Source organism: Carassius carassius, chromosome 1, assembly GCF_963082965.1.
Source record: "Carassius carassius chromosome 1, fCarCar2.1, whole genome shotgun sequence".
In the NCBI taxonomy this organism is placed as follows: domain Eukaryota; kingdom Metazoa; phylum Chordata; class Actinopteri; order Cypriniformes; family Cyprinidae; genus Carassius; species Carassius carassius.
The window spans coordinates 42,512,103-42,529,860 of NC_081755.1; the positions used below are offsets into that span (position 1 = coordinate 42,512,103).

Sequence of the window (17,758 nt, forward strand, 5' to 3'; positions counted from 1 at the left end):
AGTGAGTTTCTTTTGTTATGATTTTGGAAGAAGCCTCTTATGTTCACCAAGACTGCATAGGCTTTATCAAAAATAGAGTAAAAACTGTAATTTTGTGAAATATTATTATGATTTAAAATAGTTGCAAAGATGAATTTTCAGCATTAATTCATTAATTTACGTACTTATATATACAGTATATATATATATATATATATATATATATATATAATTTTTTTTGAAGAAGAAGAAGAATATAAAGTTCAAAATAACAGCTTTCATTTGAAACGACAATAAAACAACAGTTGTTGACCATTGTGCTGTGCAAAAATCCTAAAACCAAAAAAAAAAAAAAAAAAACCCTTTTGATCAGTTTAATGTATACTTACTGAATCCTTACTGTATCCCTGTGACAACTAGCCCTGTTCTCCCGTACGCAAATTCATGTATGGTACATTTAAACAATGTTATTTCATTTCTAATAAATGATAAATGTGGTGCATACTGCAGAAAATGGGTTCTCGGGTATAGCCAAGTGTGATAAACTAATTTCAACTAGTTTTATTCAAGTAACATTAGTCTTTATTTGACTGAATCATCATGACTTTGAAGTGCCAATCAAATCAAAAGGAGGCGCTCACAAAGATCATCTTAATCATCATAAATAGATAAATGAAAATAAAATTAACAATAGCTTTAAGAACGATAAGAAATATGAGCCCAAACTCATCTTTCTCCGTCCTCAAGAAGATGTTACAAGGATGTAAACACGAACATGCAATTTTGGTCTTAGTTGCTTTAACAATTATACTGGCAAATGTGACTTTAAAAAACAGAATACCAGGTTTTGCACAAGTCTCTTCATGATGAATGACTTAAAGAAACATAAACCAATTCTTCATGCAATGAGCTGTGCAATAAAAATGAACAACAGTTCTGTTTGCTTGTTTAAGCATTGTGAGAGAAATGACAGTCGTCTCACGGAGGATTCCCGATGCCGAATTGTTTAGGCATGATTCCAGCAGATGTTTGTACATCTCCCGCTGCTTGTCTCTCGCTCTTGGCTATAAACATGTCACAGTGACTCCAAACACTTAGCATGAAAAGAGATGTAGGGTATAGATGATGTTATTCTAGAAAAGGGAAGTAAAGTTTAAGGAACTGTTGAACTTGAGATCTGACTGCTTGTGTGTGTGTGTGTGTGTGTGTGTGTGTGTGTGTGTGTGTGTGTGTGTGTGTGTGATTGAGTTTGGCCTCAGGTCATAGGCCTTGGACCTCCAGCACCTGTAGCATTCTACAGGATTATCAGGATTAGGTAGAGCTGCCATGTCAGTCAGAGTTTGAGCAGAAGCACACAACTGCAGTCCACTAATCCCTTTATCTCATCTACCACACGGTGTGTGTGTGTGAGATGACTGTATCTGCACTTCCTGCATGCACTGGTGTCTGTGTAACACATTTATTGCTTCCTGTCAAGACAACCCTTCCACAAATAAAAAGTGACAAAACAAATACTTAGATCTGTCATGAACATGAACAGATACAAAACTGAAATGCCTTTCATACATGCTGTTTCTTTGCAATTAATCGTGAAATTTACTACCCGTTTATGAGTGGAAATTGTTTATACACCATTTTTGTGTGTTATATTTACAGTGAAGTGAGGACTGTGAGGTCGACAGCGATTCTGGTTAGTAAATCTGTTTGAAATGCATATTCAACATGGACCAGCAATTCTGGCTTTGTTTCATAACCCATAATTTACAATCAACGTGGCAACCCACCACAGAGTTAAGTTTGTTCAAAACATCAAACAATCAAATGTCAAGCAATTTGTTCATGTTGTCTTTTAAGCACAGTTTCTAACAAGTATGTGAAATGTTTTCTCCATCATTTTAAAAGCTGATAAGCCTTTTTATTTTGCCATTAAAACTATGCTGGAACATGTTAGTTTAATTCTACTTTCACATTTAGAATGGTTGTTCCCTGCTGTCCATGACCCTGATATGTCATATCATTACATTTCTTATATGCTAATAAATCCATTATGTGTTCAGGAGTTTGACAAAGTGGAAAAAATGCAAAGGACAGAGTGAGAGACGAATGAAAAAAAGTCATATATTCCGTGCAAGCGGATTGTTCTTTGTGAGCGCCTCCTTTTGATTTGATTGGCACTTCAAAGTGACTCTGTGACTAGAAGGGAGGGACACCGTGGTGGGAACAAAAGACACCTGAGGGGAAGGAGTGCAGAGATATAGAACATAGACTGCTCCAGCATCCGGGGGAGCATATGGGCAGATCAGTTCGGTCCGTTCTGCTTCATGATGCATAGACACTCATACACACACCAGCCGCCTGTGTGTTTTCAGAGAGATTTAGGAGCTGTTCAGATGACACATCAAAGGACTTGTGGTCTTGTTCATCTCCCTCAATGGAATATCTGTAACTGTACCGTGTTAACATGTGCTCCTCTGATCTGTCATTAAATCACATACTTATACCATTTCTACACCATTTGCAGTGCCCTTTTTTTATCATTTATGGCCAAAACACTGTATCCATAACGTTGTCTAACTGCCGGAAAAGCTTTGCATGAAAATAGTGTATTTAAGTGTTCCCACCCTTTTTGACCATTGAATTTCCATGATTTTTTTTTTCATTGTCTTTGCATTGCCTTTACAGTCATTTGCTTGTTTCCTTACTTTTAAATTATATTCTTTGACATTTGATCTACAGGTATAGGTTTCTCATGTCCTGTCTTGATCATTTTCCTTCATTATCATATTGTGTCTCTGAAAACAGGCATTTACATGTATAATTTGCCCATTTGTATCAGTAAGTCCTAACAGCATTATGAGTGACTCCGATGACAGCAAAGCAGTCTGTGCCCTCATTAGCTGCCATCTTCAGCAGGACAACAAACAGCACAACAGGAAGAGCAGATTCAAGTGATGCTAATGAAAGGCTCATTAACTATGCAGAAAAGCAGATCAACGCACTGCTCAGGCTCCTTAAGTCACACTCTAGAGTAATTTGATTAGGCTAAGACTGTTTGAAATATCTATAAATTCCCACAGGCTTGCTGAACTTCTGTCTTATCTTCTTCTCTGAGGTCCAAGTCCGCTTGGATTTCAGGGCATTATCCTTTAGAGACAGCTTTATCCAGCTATTCTGCCCTTGTGTTTCCACTGGCAAATGTTATAAAGCAAAAGACCTCTTAATCAATTGAGCTTAGAGGATCTTCAGCAGGATTGTGTGTTCCGTGTCTCTGACCTCTGACTTCTGCTCTGGTTCTCTTTCTCAGAGACTCTACGACGACTTTATCAGCCCTGATGATCAACAGCTTCATGAACTCTATAATGCAAGACAATAATACCACAGATGGACAACCAAAAGAGACACACAGAGACAGACAGACAGACAGACAAATAGACAAACACAGAGACAGACAGATGGACATACAGACAGACACACGCACAGAGACAGACAGACAGACAGATAGACACACACACACACACACAGAGAGACAGACAGATGGACAGACAGACAGACACACGCACAGAGACAGATAGACAGACAGATAGACACACACACACACACACACACAGAGACAGACAGATGGACAGACAGACAGACAGACAGACAGACAGACACACACACGCACACACACACACACACACACAGAGACAGACACACACACAGAGACAGAAAGACGGACATACAGACAGATGGACAGACACACAGAGAAACAGATAGACACACACACACACACAGAGAGAGACAGATGGACAGACACACAGAGAAACAGATACACACACACACACACACAGAGAGAGAGACAGATGGACAGACAGACACACGCACAGAGACAGACAGACAGATAGACACACACACACACAAACAGACAGACAGATGAACAGACAGACAGATAGACACACACACACACACACACACACACAGAGAGACAGACACACACACAGAGACAGAAAAAGGGACATACAGACAGATGGACAGACAGACACACAGAGACAGACAGATGGACAGACAGACACACAGAGACAGACAGATGGACAGACAGACAGATAGACACACACACACACACAGAGAGAGAGACAGACACACACACAGAGACAGAAAGACGGACATACAGACAGATGGACAGACACACAGAGACAGAGAGATGGACAGACAGACAGATAGACACACACACACACACACAGAGAGAGAGACAGACACACACACACACACAGAGACAGAAAGACGGACATACAGACAGATGGACAGACACACAGAGACAGACAGATGGACAGACAGACAGACACATGCACAGAGACAGACAGACAGATAGACACACACACACACACACAGACAGATGAACAGACAGACAGATAGACACACACACACACACAGAGAGAGAGACAGACACACACACAGAGACAGAAAGACGGACATACAGACAGATGGACAGACACACAGAGACAGACAGATGGACTGACAGACAGATAGACACACACACACACACACACACACACACACACACACAGAGAGACAGACACACACACAGAGACAGAAAGACGGACATACAGACAGATGGACAGACACACAGAGACAGACAGATGGACAGACAGACAGACATACACAAACACACACACACACACACAGAGACATAAAGACGGACATACAGACAGATGGACAGACACACAGAGACAGACAGACAGATGGAAAGACAGACAGACACATTATTATTTTTTTTATTTGTTTGTTTTATTTTATTTTTTGTTAACTTCAAGTTTACAGTGGACCACAATCAGTCTCAATAACTGCTGTGAAGAAGTCCAGATGTAATTCATCTACTTCATGTGACCGGGTCGATTTAGAGACTGAGGCTAAATACAGAGCATCTCATAACTGATATTTTTATGCACTTTAGAGTTGCAAGTAAACATTATTTTATCAAAGCATGTATATCTAAAAAACGCCTAGATAGCTTGATATTATTTGTTTAGCTGCATATTTTTCCCAAATAAGGGAAAAATTAACATAGTATCTGACTGTGGGGATCATATTAAAAACATTATTTCTGTAAAGCTTTCTTGAAATAAAATGTATTTTGCTTCAATAATGAGGGTTAATGACCAGTTCCTCTATACAGAAAATGCCATTGAAATGGTGTAGTTTAAAACACAGAAACTGATTAGTGATCTTATCCAACTCTTAATGCTGTACATATCTTACAGTATTCAAACAAAGCCCTAAATATACTTCAAACTTTGAGGTGTTTTCAAAACTTTTTTTGCCAAGCTGACAGTATAGTTTGTCTTGGCACACCTTACTTTTCTAGTTTTCATTGGTTGTTTTACAACTGTTCTCTGTTTGCTGAGACTGTGATGAATCCTGAGATGAGTTTGACTGTTTTGGAAATGCTGTTGAGATATAGCTCCTCAAAAGTTGCTCCAGGAAACTGATCAGGATGTAGAGCATAATTTTGACATTGAACAGCCTGTCTGCAGAAGACGTTCCCTGCCAGGAAATTAAGCTTCTGGGTGAAAGACACTGAGGGGCCAGGGTGAATGGATTGGGGGAAGGGGGCCATAAATGGCCCCCATTATGCAAGCTGCATTTTCATACCTATAGAGAACTGGAGAAATGTTCAAAATTATAGTGCAACATTTTTTCCGGTAAGTTCCCTCACAGTCGTGTCTCACCAACAGCAATCATTAGAGCAGAATAATATTGTTCCAAAATAATAAGAGTTGAAGTCTGGCATCAAAATCACAGTACAATTCCAATTCTGATGATTATGGCTGATTGCATTAATTATTCAAACTCTTCCAGGATTCTCTACTGCAAGACAGGTGTATTACAGTATGTTAAGCTTGTTCGGGAAATTGAAATTAATTCATGTTTCAACTCTTTTTTTCTGTATATGTATTTCTTATCCATAGTCAAGCTTCTCACAGTTTTTGTGGTGGAACATTTTTTTCCAAATTAAAGGTATAGCTAAAGCTATAGTTTACCCAAAAATGAAAATCAAATGAAATTATTTACTCACCTTCTAGCAAGGTGACTTACAAAAACAGCTAGGTATTACGGTTTATAAAATTTTAAATATGAATATTTAAATTCACAGGCTGTGTGGAGTACTTTTTTAATGATTGATGGATGGATGCACTTTTTTGGGTTTCAAAATCTCAACGCACATTCACTGCTATTATAAAGCTTGGAGGAGGACAATTTTAAATATAACTTTTATTTTTATTTGTCTGAAAGAAGAAAGTCAGATACACCTAAGATGGCTTGAGTGTGAGTAAATCATTAGGTACTTTTCATTTTTGGGTGAGCTATCCCTTTAACTTCATCAGAGGCTGAGACTATTTTTCTCTTTGTTTAAGGACGGATAAGACAAACCTGTGAGGTCCCTCACCCAAAGCACTCAGCCGTCCCCAGTCAAAACATGGTGAAAGGGCGGGCTGAGGGACACAAACAGATACATAAAACCTCTCTTCATCCAGGAGCATCAAATATAGACATCTGTTTAAAGACATCTGCCATTGATTTCCATTGCAAACATGATATTAGACTCAGTTTGCCAGGTTCTCTTTAGCATTTACCCCTGCTGACATATCATACCCAGAAGTTTGTGACCGTCAGTGAACCGTGTGTCCCCTCAGGCTGGAAAGAGGGAGAAATGATAAGAGGCTTCCTTAAATTACAGACTGCAGTCTCATCTAAATGGAGTTCAACCAGAGGCTGAGGGAAACAAGGTCATCTATTAAAGCAACACAATTAAAGCTGCAGCCTGCATTCTTCATGACAAATTTTAGTATGAATAAAGCCAGATTATTACTAGTATTCAAGAGCCTTCCAGCAGGAGAGCTTTCATCTTGAAGTTTTTAAAAAGACACTTTGAGTAGGTACAGCAGAGCTGAGTTATTGTGGTAAGTAATATTTCAGGAGCTGAAGGATTCAGTCCCTGGAGTCAACAATGACCTTTTTAACAGTAAACAGAATATTAGAAGAGAGAAACAAACAGAGGTCTCTAAAATGCACATTTTTCTTTGATGATATTAAATTAATACATTGTCACACATGGTCTGGACATTTCTATGATTTTATTAATTGTTAACACAAACACTCTGCAGCTCGGGGTTGCCAAGTCTTCTCAAACTTGGGCTACTTTCAAATTCCTGCCATGGATTGATTTTTATTTTTTTCCCTGTGGGTTCATGTTTTGACAAATTACATAAATTGTATTTGATCTAAATAACTAGGCCTATATTCAAATATTTACTAATTTTTTGTTCTACCAATGATAAAACTGTGCTAGATACATTTTCTTTGGGAATAAGACTTTGAGCTCCTGTGAGCTAATTTTATATAAACAGACTGTGCTTATTCATCTCTCTCTCTCTCTCTCTCTCTCTCTCTCTCTCTCTCTCTCTCTCTCTCTCTATATATATATATATATATATATATATATATATATATATATATATATATATTTTTTTTTTTTTTTTTTATTTTATTAATATGGGAGTGGCATATTTTGAGCATCATATTATATTATATTATGCATATTATAGCATCCCTCGTTTTGATTGAGCACAGGGCTAGTTTAAAGACCTGGCAACATTGACCTGCTTTAATCTGTTAACATGGATTCAGAAAAAAAAAATACACAAGATTGCATAAGACTTAATAATAGCACATATACTTAAAAGTCTTTGGCTGACTTTTTGTCCTTTTGGAATTTGACAGTCACTGGTGAATAGGCTTTCATTTTATGAAAAATAGCTGTGTAAAACTTGTTTAAAATGTCTTCATAGGCAGTACCTATCCATCTTCACGGAAATGTGTGGCCATGATATGCTTGAAAATTCCATCTTTTGTCTACCATAGAAGAAAAAAAAACAATAATATGGGTTTCAATATGTTTTTTTTTTAGACTATACCTTTAAAATACAGATCTAAGAAAGATCCACATAGACTGGAAAACCTACTGAATCACTTCATCCGTCTTTCATTCATCTAATCATGTATGATCCAAACACCTCTTTAATCTGTCAGGCCAAAAGCAGAGCAGATGTCTGGCACCCATCATTGGTACTGTGGTCAATCTGGACTCAAACTGTCTTATGTAGTATAATGAATAGCCTTAGTTAACTTAACGTTGTCATTAACCAACCAAACAAAGAGGTCTTTACTTGGTTTTCATTTGCTTTCCTCTGTGTCAACATGACGGTAATGTTTTCTCCTGAGCAGCTGCTCTATTTCACTGTTTTACTCTTACAAACTGCACACACACTGCCGTTTACCTTTGGTCATACCTCTTCAGGTGTGTGTTAAGGTGCACTAAACGCTGCTAATTTAAGAAGATGTTAAGTTGCATGGGTGGGCCTTGCCTGAGGAAATACCTGTCACCTACAGACTGACTTTGGCAGCCCCAGATTGTTTTAAATTGCTTCTCAGGAGGCCTAAGTGACAACAGTGTTAAATATCTGAAATAGATAAATATAGACGTAAAGATAATATCTCTGTTTGTCTGAGAATTCAAGTTCAGTGAGTCATTCGCCTGTAGGCATGCAGTAGTATTTTGGTAAACATTTTGTACCATGAGCTGTAACCATATGGAGCTTTTCCATCCTGATCTGACCCTTAAAGACAGATTACCCAGAAATAAACATAGTGTTACCTTCCCTCAAACCTATGATTTTTTTTCTTTCGATGAACACAAAACAAAATATTCTGCATTTTTCTATACATTTAAATTGGATGTTAACTTTTAATTCCAAGCTCCAAAAGAACAATAAGATACTACAATGGCTACTTAAACTAATCAAATTAATATAATAATTGATTGCATGCTGTAGCCTACATGGAAAACTGTGCATATCAAAGGACAAAAAAATTTGGAAAATAGCGATGAACACAGAATGAAGCAAGAAAAGTGCACCATCACCTAAATTGTCCTGTACATGTGAATGCTTTATATTAACAAATGTATTAGCATGTAATTTAATGCAGCTTGCCCTGTCAGGTGCTCTGACAGATGCATGTCAAGTAATGCATTACAGATCAGATTTTTCTAAACACTCTCATGGCAATTTTTAACTATTGTAAGTTTTGGTAAATTGCTGGCAAAATAGTATGAATTCATATAATCTCATTCATACATTTTTGCATGAACAGCTTACATCGCACTGATGGTTATTTTTAGAGTTCAATCTTTCTTAAAAAAAAAATAAATAAATAATCATGTTTTTGTTTGATTCACATCATTCCAGTAAAACAAAATTGCCATTATAAAACAGTTACATTTTCTGTGAGACTGGGTCGTCAGTGCATAACTTACATTTTAAGGTTATGTCCTTATATGCAAATGTCGAGCCACAGTAGTATTTCCATTTTGCAAAATGACAGCAATCGAGTCTTGAGTGCACAAGAAGGGGGTGCAATAGTTTAAAAAATACTTTTTGTTGGAAGTTAAATGAGAGTTAAAATGCTACATGCAACACAAGTAATAGCATTTTTTCATGAGAGCAATAACTGTGCAGGCATTATTGGGGTATAAATGTAATATCAAGATGGGCAAACAAGTTTGTGCTTTTTATTATTCTTTATTATTGTGTACATGCATGTTTATATTTTAACCCCTTTCTTTGCATATAATATGTTTAAACAGAGACAGTACATGTGCTATATTTTTTTACAGCCTTTGGACAACAACATTTGCCCATTTTATTTCAATTAATCAAATACCTAATTATCAAGTCAGTGGATTAAAAACTGTTTACATACTGTATTACATACAGTAATTTTTATTCTCATATCATTATGAATTTTCAATCCATAGTGTTTTGATGCCAAATTTTGCATATTCCCCTCCTGAAATTTTGTATGCACATTACAAGCAGTAAAGGCTGAGAAATATATGTCACTTGCCACTGGCTTATCAGGTCCATCATCCTGCCATGCGTTTAGCGTCTCAAAGCTGTAGAGATAGCCATCATTTTCTGTCACCCAATCTGTCAAGAAATAACCTTGAAAATTCTTAACGCTTCTAATTTCAGAGCATTTTCATTAGCCAAGGTGTGAGGGGGATCGTCATTATGACTCCAGCACCCTTTAAAGATTAGTCTCTGCACTTCTCCAGTCTAGAAGAGCATCTAACATTAGATGCTTTAGAAGTCAGTCTATGAAGCAACACACTGTTAATGAAGATGTTAGTTAACGGTAAGAGGCGCAGCTTCAAACACAACTCCAACAATAGATGGTAAAATGACACTCTTTGTGAAGAAGTCTGATCACACATGTTGTGTGTGAACTTCCCCTGCAGTCGGTGGGAGGGTCCAGCTACAGGTCACAACCTGGACTTGATACTTCTAACATCAACTGTGCCTGTTAGCCCAGGTTAGCTTTGTTCTTAATCAATGCTAACAGAATGAAAAAGGTATCAGATAACAACATTTACATTTCAAAAAGCCACATCATAAAGGGGAAGTGGTGATTTATGGTGTAAATACAAGGATTAAAGACTTTTACTCCCACTTATGTTTAACTGTATTGAAGGTCCACCTGTCGTGCACTTCAACTGTACTTGCAGATAAGATATTATTGAAATAAAGGACACTTTCGTGACACCCTTAATTACGCTTTTAAAAATTGCACTTTAAAATAATTTTTAAATTACATCCTATTTAGGTGAGTCAGAAAAGTACTCATGTGATATAGTTATTGCATGTGATATACATTTGAACTTTTTTTGTGTATGTGTGTGTGTGTAGTATGTTATTTCTGTAATAAGTTTAAACATGTGCTAGAGTGTAATTCATTTTCACAAGGTTCAATATTGTACATAGTAAATGCTAAAATGTCTATTGTTAATGTCAATCAAAAGAAAAATAAATAAATACATTAATAAGAAAAATGTTTCTACATCACAGTGAAAACAGGTATTTAAAAAACACCCTCTGTATTAATCAACTGAAGTGGAAATGCAGACTTGCTAGTTACATCATCTTTTTAAGGTCACGGACACTTTTGTGGTCAGACGTCAGCAATATCAAGCAGAAATATCAAACATTAAAAGCAGAACATTTTAATACAACCAACAGCAAATGTCAAAAGGTCGTGAACTTTGAGGAAACAGCTTTATTAGTTTAATAACAGCTGTAATTTGAGAAAATCGCTAGTCATCAGAGAGCAAAGTCAAAGGAAGACACAACAATAACTGGATTTTAAGGTTAGTATTTTTTCATGGATTTATTTGTAAATCATAAACACACAGAACCATCTTTGAACTAATGAACAAACAATTGCATGCACTTTTCATCTCTGCAATCCTTGGTGAATTTCCTATTATAATTGTGTTGTTTTCATGAGCTTCATGTTTTCAGTAATATCTTCACTATGCCTTTTTCCCTTTGACCTCTTCCCCTCTTACATTCCTGTCCCTTCTCAGTATGACAAGAGATGATGAAGTGCGCTTCAGAAGGAAATTCAGAGGCAGGGGTCTTTTTTGGGGGAATGTACATGCTTGGGAGTCCCTTTCATTTTGATTTAAGACAGTCAGGAGAGCATCCAAAACGGCTTGTTTGCTGGTGCATGGTTCCTGCACAGGTCTGGCAGCACTAAAAGATTCATCAATGCTCAGATGTGATTAACTTTTGACTCCAGACTAATAAAAACCAATGACAGAGTTGGGGTCAGAGGGTTGAGATCAAGGCTCATAGGATGTCCTCTCAGTTTCCAGCCATCCAGATTAATGGGGCCCCTGTGGTAGGAGCAGCGAGTGGCTATTTTTCAGTATCACTTACTCAGTGAGGCCTGTGAACCCTAAGGCCTCAGTACACTGCCCACCTGTTGCCCCATTAACTTCTAATGGACTGCACAACCGCCTGGTTACAGGGGAGGGGTGACGCAAGGGTGAGTTAGTTTTCTAGTTTCTTTGAAAAGCTTTGATTGTTCTATTTGTAGTTGACAAATAACTTGACACCATCTTCAACAACGAGATTTTCAACGTGACCAATGAATCATTAAAAGTAAAAATGTGTTGTTTCTAAATCTGAGAGGTCATTAAAAATGTATAATAATTCTACAGTAATTTTCCCACAAACTAAAGAGTAACATCTCACAATTATGTGTATGAACAATTAAGCCACCCAGCGGGCAATTCATGTCAAATAGACATCAAATTGACGTCAAACATAGTCATCAAAGAATTGGTCAAAATTCATTTATTTAGCTGACGCTTTTATCCAAAGCGACTTACAATTGCTGTATATGTCAGAGGTCGCACGCCTCTGGAGCAACTAGCGGTTAAGTGTCTTGCTCAGGGACACATCTCACAGTGGATTTGAACCCAGGTCTCTCACACCATAGGCATGTGTCTTATCCACTGCGCCAACACTTACTTAATTTTGGGGTTACTGCAAAAATGCTGCATAATTTTTTTTATTTGTAATTAAGCAAATTTGTATATTTTTGGTAAAATATAATATATTCACCTCTTTCATTATCATTAATTTATGCCTACATTTTTATTTTCTAAATAGTTTTTTGTTTTCTGTTGTTTATATGTTTTTAACCACAGAAGTTACAGAAGTCCACTTTCATGCAGAAATCAAAAAACATATGCTTCAAAACATATGCCGAATGGATGCATTTTAAAGAAAAAAAATATTCTTTGATGACTTTGTTTGACGTCAATTTGATGTCTATTTGACATCAATTGCCCGCTGGGTTGATATCAATGTGATGTCAATATGACATCAACTGAACGCCTATAACACGACGTTGATTTGACGTCAACTCAATGTCAAACATGTTGGCCCATATACTTACATAATCAATTTCAGTATGGGATGGACCTAATATTTTCACCAATTAACCACTGGAAGGACTTGATGTATAATCTGACTTTGAAATTATGTTTTGCAGCATCTTGATCAAATCTTGTCTAATATTTGATGTCAAATTGACATCAAGGTGCCCGCTGGGCAGATTTGTAGTTTTGTGGCTTCCATTGTCCGGAATGGTAACACTTTACAATAAAGTTCCATTTGTTAGCATAACCATCAATTCACATAAACTAGTAGCCTAATGGAAAATAAGTCTAAAGCCTTTATTAATCTTAATGTTGATTCCTACATTTACATATAGCATTTCTTTGAAATAATGTTTCAGCTACTACAATTAAAACCAAAAAACCTTGGTTACTATAGTTAAACCATGGTAACCACAAATTTAAGCTGCTATTGGCCAATTAATTGGCCTGGTGGTATAAGGGCTTCAGACATTCGTCACACCGGAGGTGTTCCCATAGCGATGACGCCATTGAAGTGAGAAGCAACACTGGTTATTAAAATGTTAGGGAAGAGACGCAATATAGGCCTTTGAAAATACACATGGCGCTTTGCATTACTTTGTAACTTGTTCATGGTAGGCTATATAATTAGAGGCTATATAAGGAGAGTGTCTTTGTGCCAATTCGTGCCTGGTCAGCGGTAAATATCTGTTTCTGACCGGATATGCTAGCATCCGAGGCACAACAGAGCACAGACACGTCAAGTCCGTCCTGAGAAATGTCTCTGTGAGGAACTGAAAACAACACTCGTGAGTGAAGCTTCACGATTGATGTTCACTCGAGCGTATATATATACTGTATATATATATATATATATAAATACTTGCAACTTTATATATATATATATAATGCAACTTTTTTGCAGACTAAATGATTGACACTTGACAGTAATTGTGACCTGTAACCTGATATATTCAGCATTTCAGTGGGTTACATACACAAGTGTCAGCACTAAAAATGAAAGAAAAGTGTCCAGCTACAGAGCCATTGGCTGTTGCCATATCACACTACTAGCTGATATTAAAATACATACCTCTGTTGAATTTGGACAACACATTTGCAATTTAAGATTAATATTAAAAAGTTAATAATAACAACCATAGCATTTTAACTTGATAGTGAAGTCCATGACAATGTGGCAAAATTTAAATTAACTTTTATTACACAAGCGGTGATGAGAACCAAGCAACTGTGATTAAGAGGAATGCTGGATACTAGGCTATAATAGAATGGCTTATAAATATGGCTTTGGCTGTTTTGATTTTTATTATTAGGTCTATTTCACACAAAAAAGACAAGCCTTTTGATGTGTGCTGCACCAACATTCTGTTTCTATAGACAGCATGAAATAAAATTGTCAAACCATTTGAGTGTTGTCAACTTTAGGCTGCTGTACATGGTATTGGATCACTGCATCTGTCAAATAATGAACAATATGTTGTCTTGTCAGACGTGTGAATCACAATCATCTTAGCCTTTGTAACATTGTTAAAATGCCACCATATGGTAGCCTGTCAGCAGCATTTCATTGCCTCTATTTTTATACTGATTGTTTCAGAATGTTTTCTAATTCTCATATCTACATCTCACAAGTTTGATTTCTCATCTTCCCCATCTTCATATTGAGTTACACAGCTCATGAACAAATGACTTGTTTTCTCATATCTTGTAAAGAATCTTTGAATGCATCTTTAATTAAGAATCAAAAGCAGGCTATGTAAGTATTTTTGGAAGGACAAATTTAAATGAACAGATCACGGTGATATTTTTAGTCCTAATTCAAAAGATTAAAGCACTACTTGCATATTCAAAATTATTATTCTTATAACAACTGCATTTTTTGTTTGTTTTGTTTCACAGCATCTTTTTATTGCAACGTTTGAAAATGCATTGATGTCCAGTTGCAATAGGTTTGCCGAATATAAATCATAACAAGCTTTAAAAATCTCACTGAAATTGACCTAAGATATCATACAATATGTTGTCTCTTACAACAGAACAGAACAGAAATTGAAGTCCTTTAAATAAAGGTCAAACTACATGAACGCAGCCACAAGATGGCAGTGTCATCTTCACAAAGCCCCGGGTTTCCGCTCGTGTTCTGTTCCCAGTGGAAATAAATAGCTAATATTCGCAAAACTAAGGCTTATGTTCATTCCCTGAGGAAATAACCTTCACAAAGCTAATTTTTTTTTATTATTATTATGATTTTACAGCTTCTGGTTACTACTTTGGTCAAATTTTTGTGGGAAATTAAAATTTGGAGAACATGATATGGTTATCTCATACGTTATCTTGTGTTAGTATTTAGTTTGCATAATATTTGTTACTGTAAAGCTTTTATTTATATATTTAGCTTATAAGGTCAACACAACAAGGATGCGACATGAAAAAGGCTAACTGCCACCCACATAATAGCAGCTACCTAAATGGCAAAAACTAAATAAATAAATGGTTAGCACTCGTCTGATGCGTGTGTGCACAACGAATATTCCATAAAAAAAGGTGCACTCCACATGCCCGGATTTGAGAGAGGGGTTGTTATAGACTCATATATTGGATGACGAAATACACAGTGTCTGGAAGTGCATAGCGTAGTGTGCCATTTGGGACACAACCTCTTATCCCACAACGCATTATGCTTTCATTCAAGATTTCTCACCATGATATATGAATTATCTATAGAAAAGGTCAGTATCTGATTAAGTAAAATAATAATAATAACAAAAACAATAATTGTATTGCCCATTACCAGATTCGCTCTACACGTGCTCACCCTCAAAAACGATAATAATAATAATAATAATAATAATAATAAAATAATAATAATAATAATAATGAATAAAAAAAGTGCTTAATTTCAAATTTAATGTATTTCTTGCCTTATTGTGGAACTAATGTGCTCATATTTATCAGTGTGCTGTTGTCAACGCACCTACTCTTTTACAGTTTCCCTCAGATACCAGGGAAAGTTGCTTCTGCTTTACAAAGTCATGAATATGTAATGAGTTAGAACCGAGGCTGTTTATGATTGGTTGTCTGTTCCTAAACAATTGTGTATCTTAGCACCATGCTCTGAAGCAGTATTTCATGGTTTAAAACATTTTTGCCCTACTGCTGTTTAAGTAGACAGGGTTATATGTGTTGTGAAAGTATGTATTGTTTTTGTCTGAAAGCATTCTTTATGCCACGAGTGAACTGCACTGAAGTGCAAACTAAACGCCACCACCGCATAGTGCATACCTGTCTGTCGACTGAACTAAATGAAAAGCGCTCGGCACATGGAGCGTGTGTAATAAGACTACACTTCCCATGCTGCACCGCGCTCGCGTCGTTCCGCTGCTGTCACTTTGCCGATGCGAGAATCGCCCAGCAGCATCTCAGCCGAGCAGCCGTGCAAAAATGCACTGAAATACGCATCTTAGGACATTTCCACCCTCTTTCCGTTTGCCATGAGGGCGTGTGATGGGAATAACGGGGATGTTCGCACCGGATTACGTCCCTTTATTTTGAGAGAAATGCGGATTGTTTTGTGCTCGAGGTGTTAACGCAGAAAAAAAACTGAAATACAAAAATGAAGAAGCAATTCAATCGGATGCGACAGCTCGCCAACCAGACTGTTGGCAGGTGAGGGCTATGATCTTAAATACGATCGTTTTACAACATGACGAAGTTTATTTATTATTTATTTACTTATTTATTTGCAGAAAAGAATCCCTTAATTCACATATATTTTCCCATTCAAACTTTCGTTATTTTCTAAATATAGCCTATAAATGCATATTTAAACATTTTTAGCAGCCATTACTACTAATAGCTTCTAGCTATTGCGCAATGCATCTTAAAATAGCTTTATGCGTTATCACATCCATGCAATATTAGGCATCATTGTTATGAAGGCATGATTGGAGGCTGTGTATGCATCTGTGTTTTGTGCGTAACGGGTTCAATGCAGAGGCATTTCTACCAGCAAAATGCTTCTCGGAGGTTCCCCATGGCACTGACACTACACCCCCTGCACAAGCCTCCAGGAGGCATTTCCATCAAATGAAGCTTAATGTAGCACTGATGTATCAGCTCACATTGATTTGAAAAAGAGGTGTGAGAATGACGTATCTCTAGTGCCAGCTGATGCGGATGGATGCGGATGAGAGCAGAATGGCAAAGGCGCAATGTTTTCATTGCACACTGATCTTTCTCTAAAAAAAAAATAAAATAAATAAAAAACGGAGGAGGAGTTGGGTGCAGTACATCAGCAAAATCTGTCAGTGATGGAGAAGGTCATTATTGCTTCAGAAAGCATGGCTTCGAATTTCCAAATCCAATGCATTATAGTGCAGATTGCAGAAAAAGTTGATGATTGCTTACCCCACTTATCTTTTTTATTCTGGAGTCAAGTGGGTATGCGATGCTTGACCTTTCACATGTTTGGATTGTTCTTAAGGTTTTTGCTCCCCCAATTCTCTTCATGCCATGCACGGGGCATTGTGAAAGGCCAGAAGGTGTATGTCGCTATCAGGTGGCTCCTTGCTGTGTGATTATGCCACAGTGCTGTGGGTCATCATTTCAAATCCATTCTCAGTGGGTTGGGTAGAAGAGAAGCTTCCCTTTATTGCCTCTGGCTGGCATCAGCAGGCCAATGGAAAATCGCAAGCCAAGCTCCTCCAACCTGGTTCCTTCATTGCTCAGGGCATGAGATTGTGTTTGTGTGTGTGTGTGTAAGCCCTGCATTAGTATTCTCTACCTTTCCCTGGTATAATGTCCAGGGAACTGTGGTAGTGGCCCATTGTGGCATTCTGTCTGTAACTGTGCAGTAATGAGAAACAACATGTTTCCTAAACAACACAGTGTCCTGACTCATTAATAATATGTCCCAGGGTCTGGGAGGGCACACTAGACTGATGTTTGCTTTGG

At 37.1% G+C, this 17,758-nt stretch overlaps 2 protein-coding genes across 2 annotated transcripts in view; both read left to right on the forward strand.

Annotated features, from left to right (window-relative positions):
• LOC132123988 (ATP synthase subunit d, mitochondrial-like) overlaps positions 1-17,758 on the forward strand; it is a 154,625-nt gene that overhangs the window by 42,954 nt on the left and 93,913 nt on the right. The gene's annotated exons all lie outside the window — the stretch shown is intronic.
• Positions 16,209-17,758, forward strand: part of LOC132151610 (rho GTPase-activating protein 44-like) — a 57,459-nt gene continuing 55,909 nt past the window's right edge. Inside the window, exon 1 of the mRNA XM_059559828.1 lies at positions 16,209-16,471. Coding sequence (XP_059415811.1) covers positions 16,419-16,471 — 53 coding nt within the window. The 5' untranslated portion in view covers positions 16,209-16,418. The remainder of the gene's footprint in view (positions 16,472-17,758) is intronic.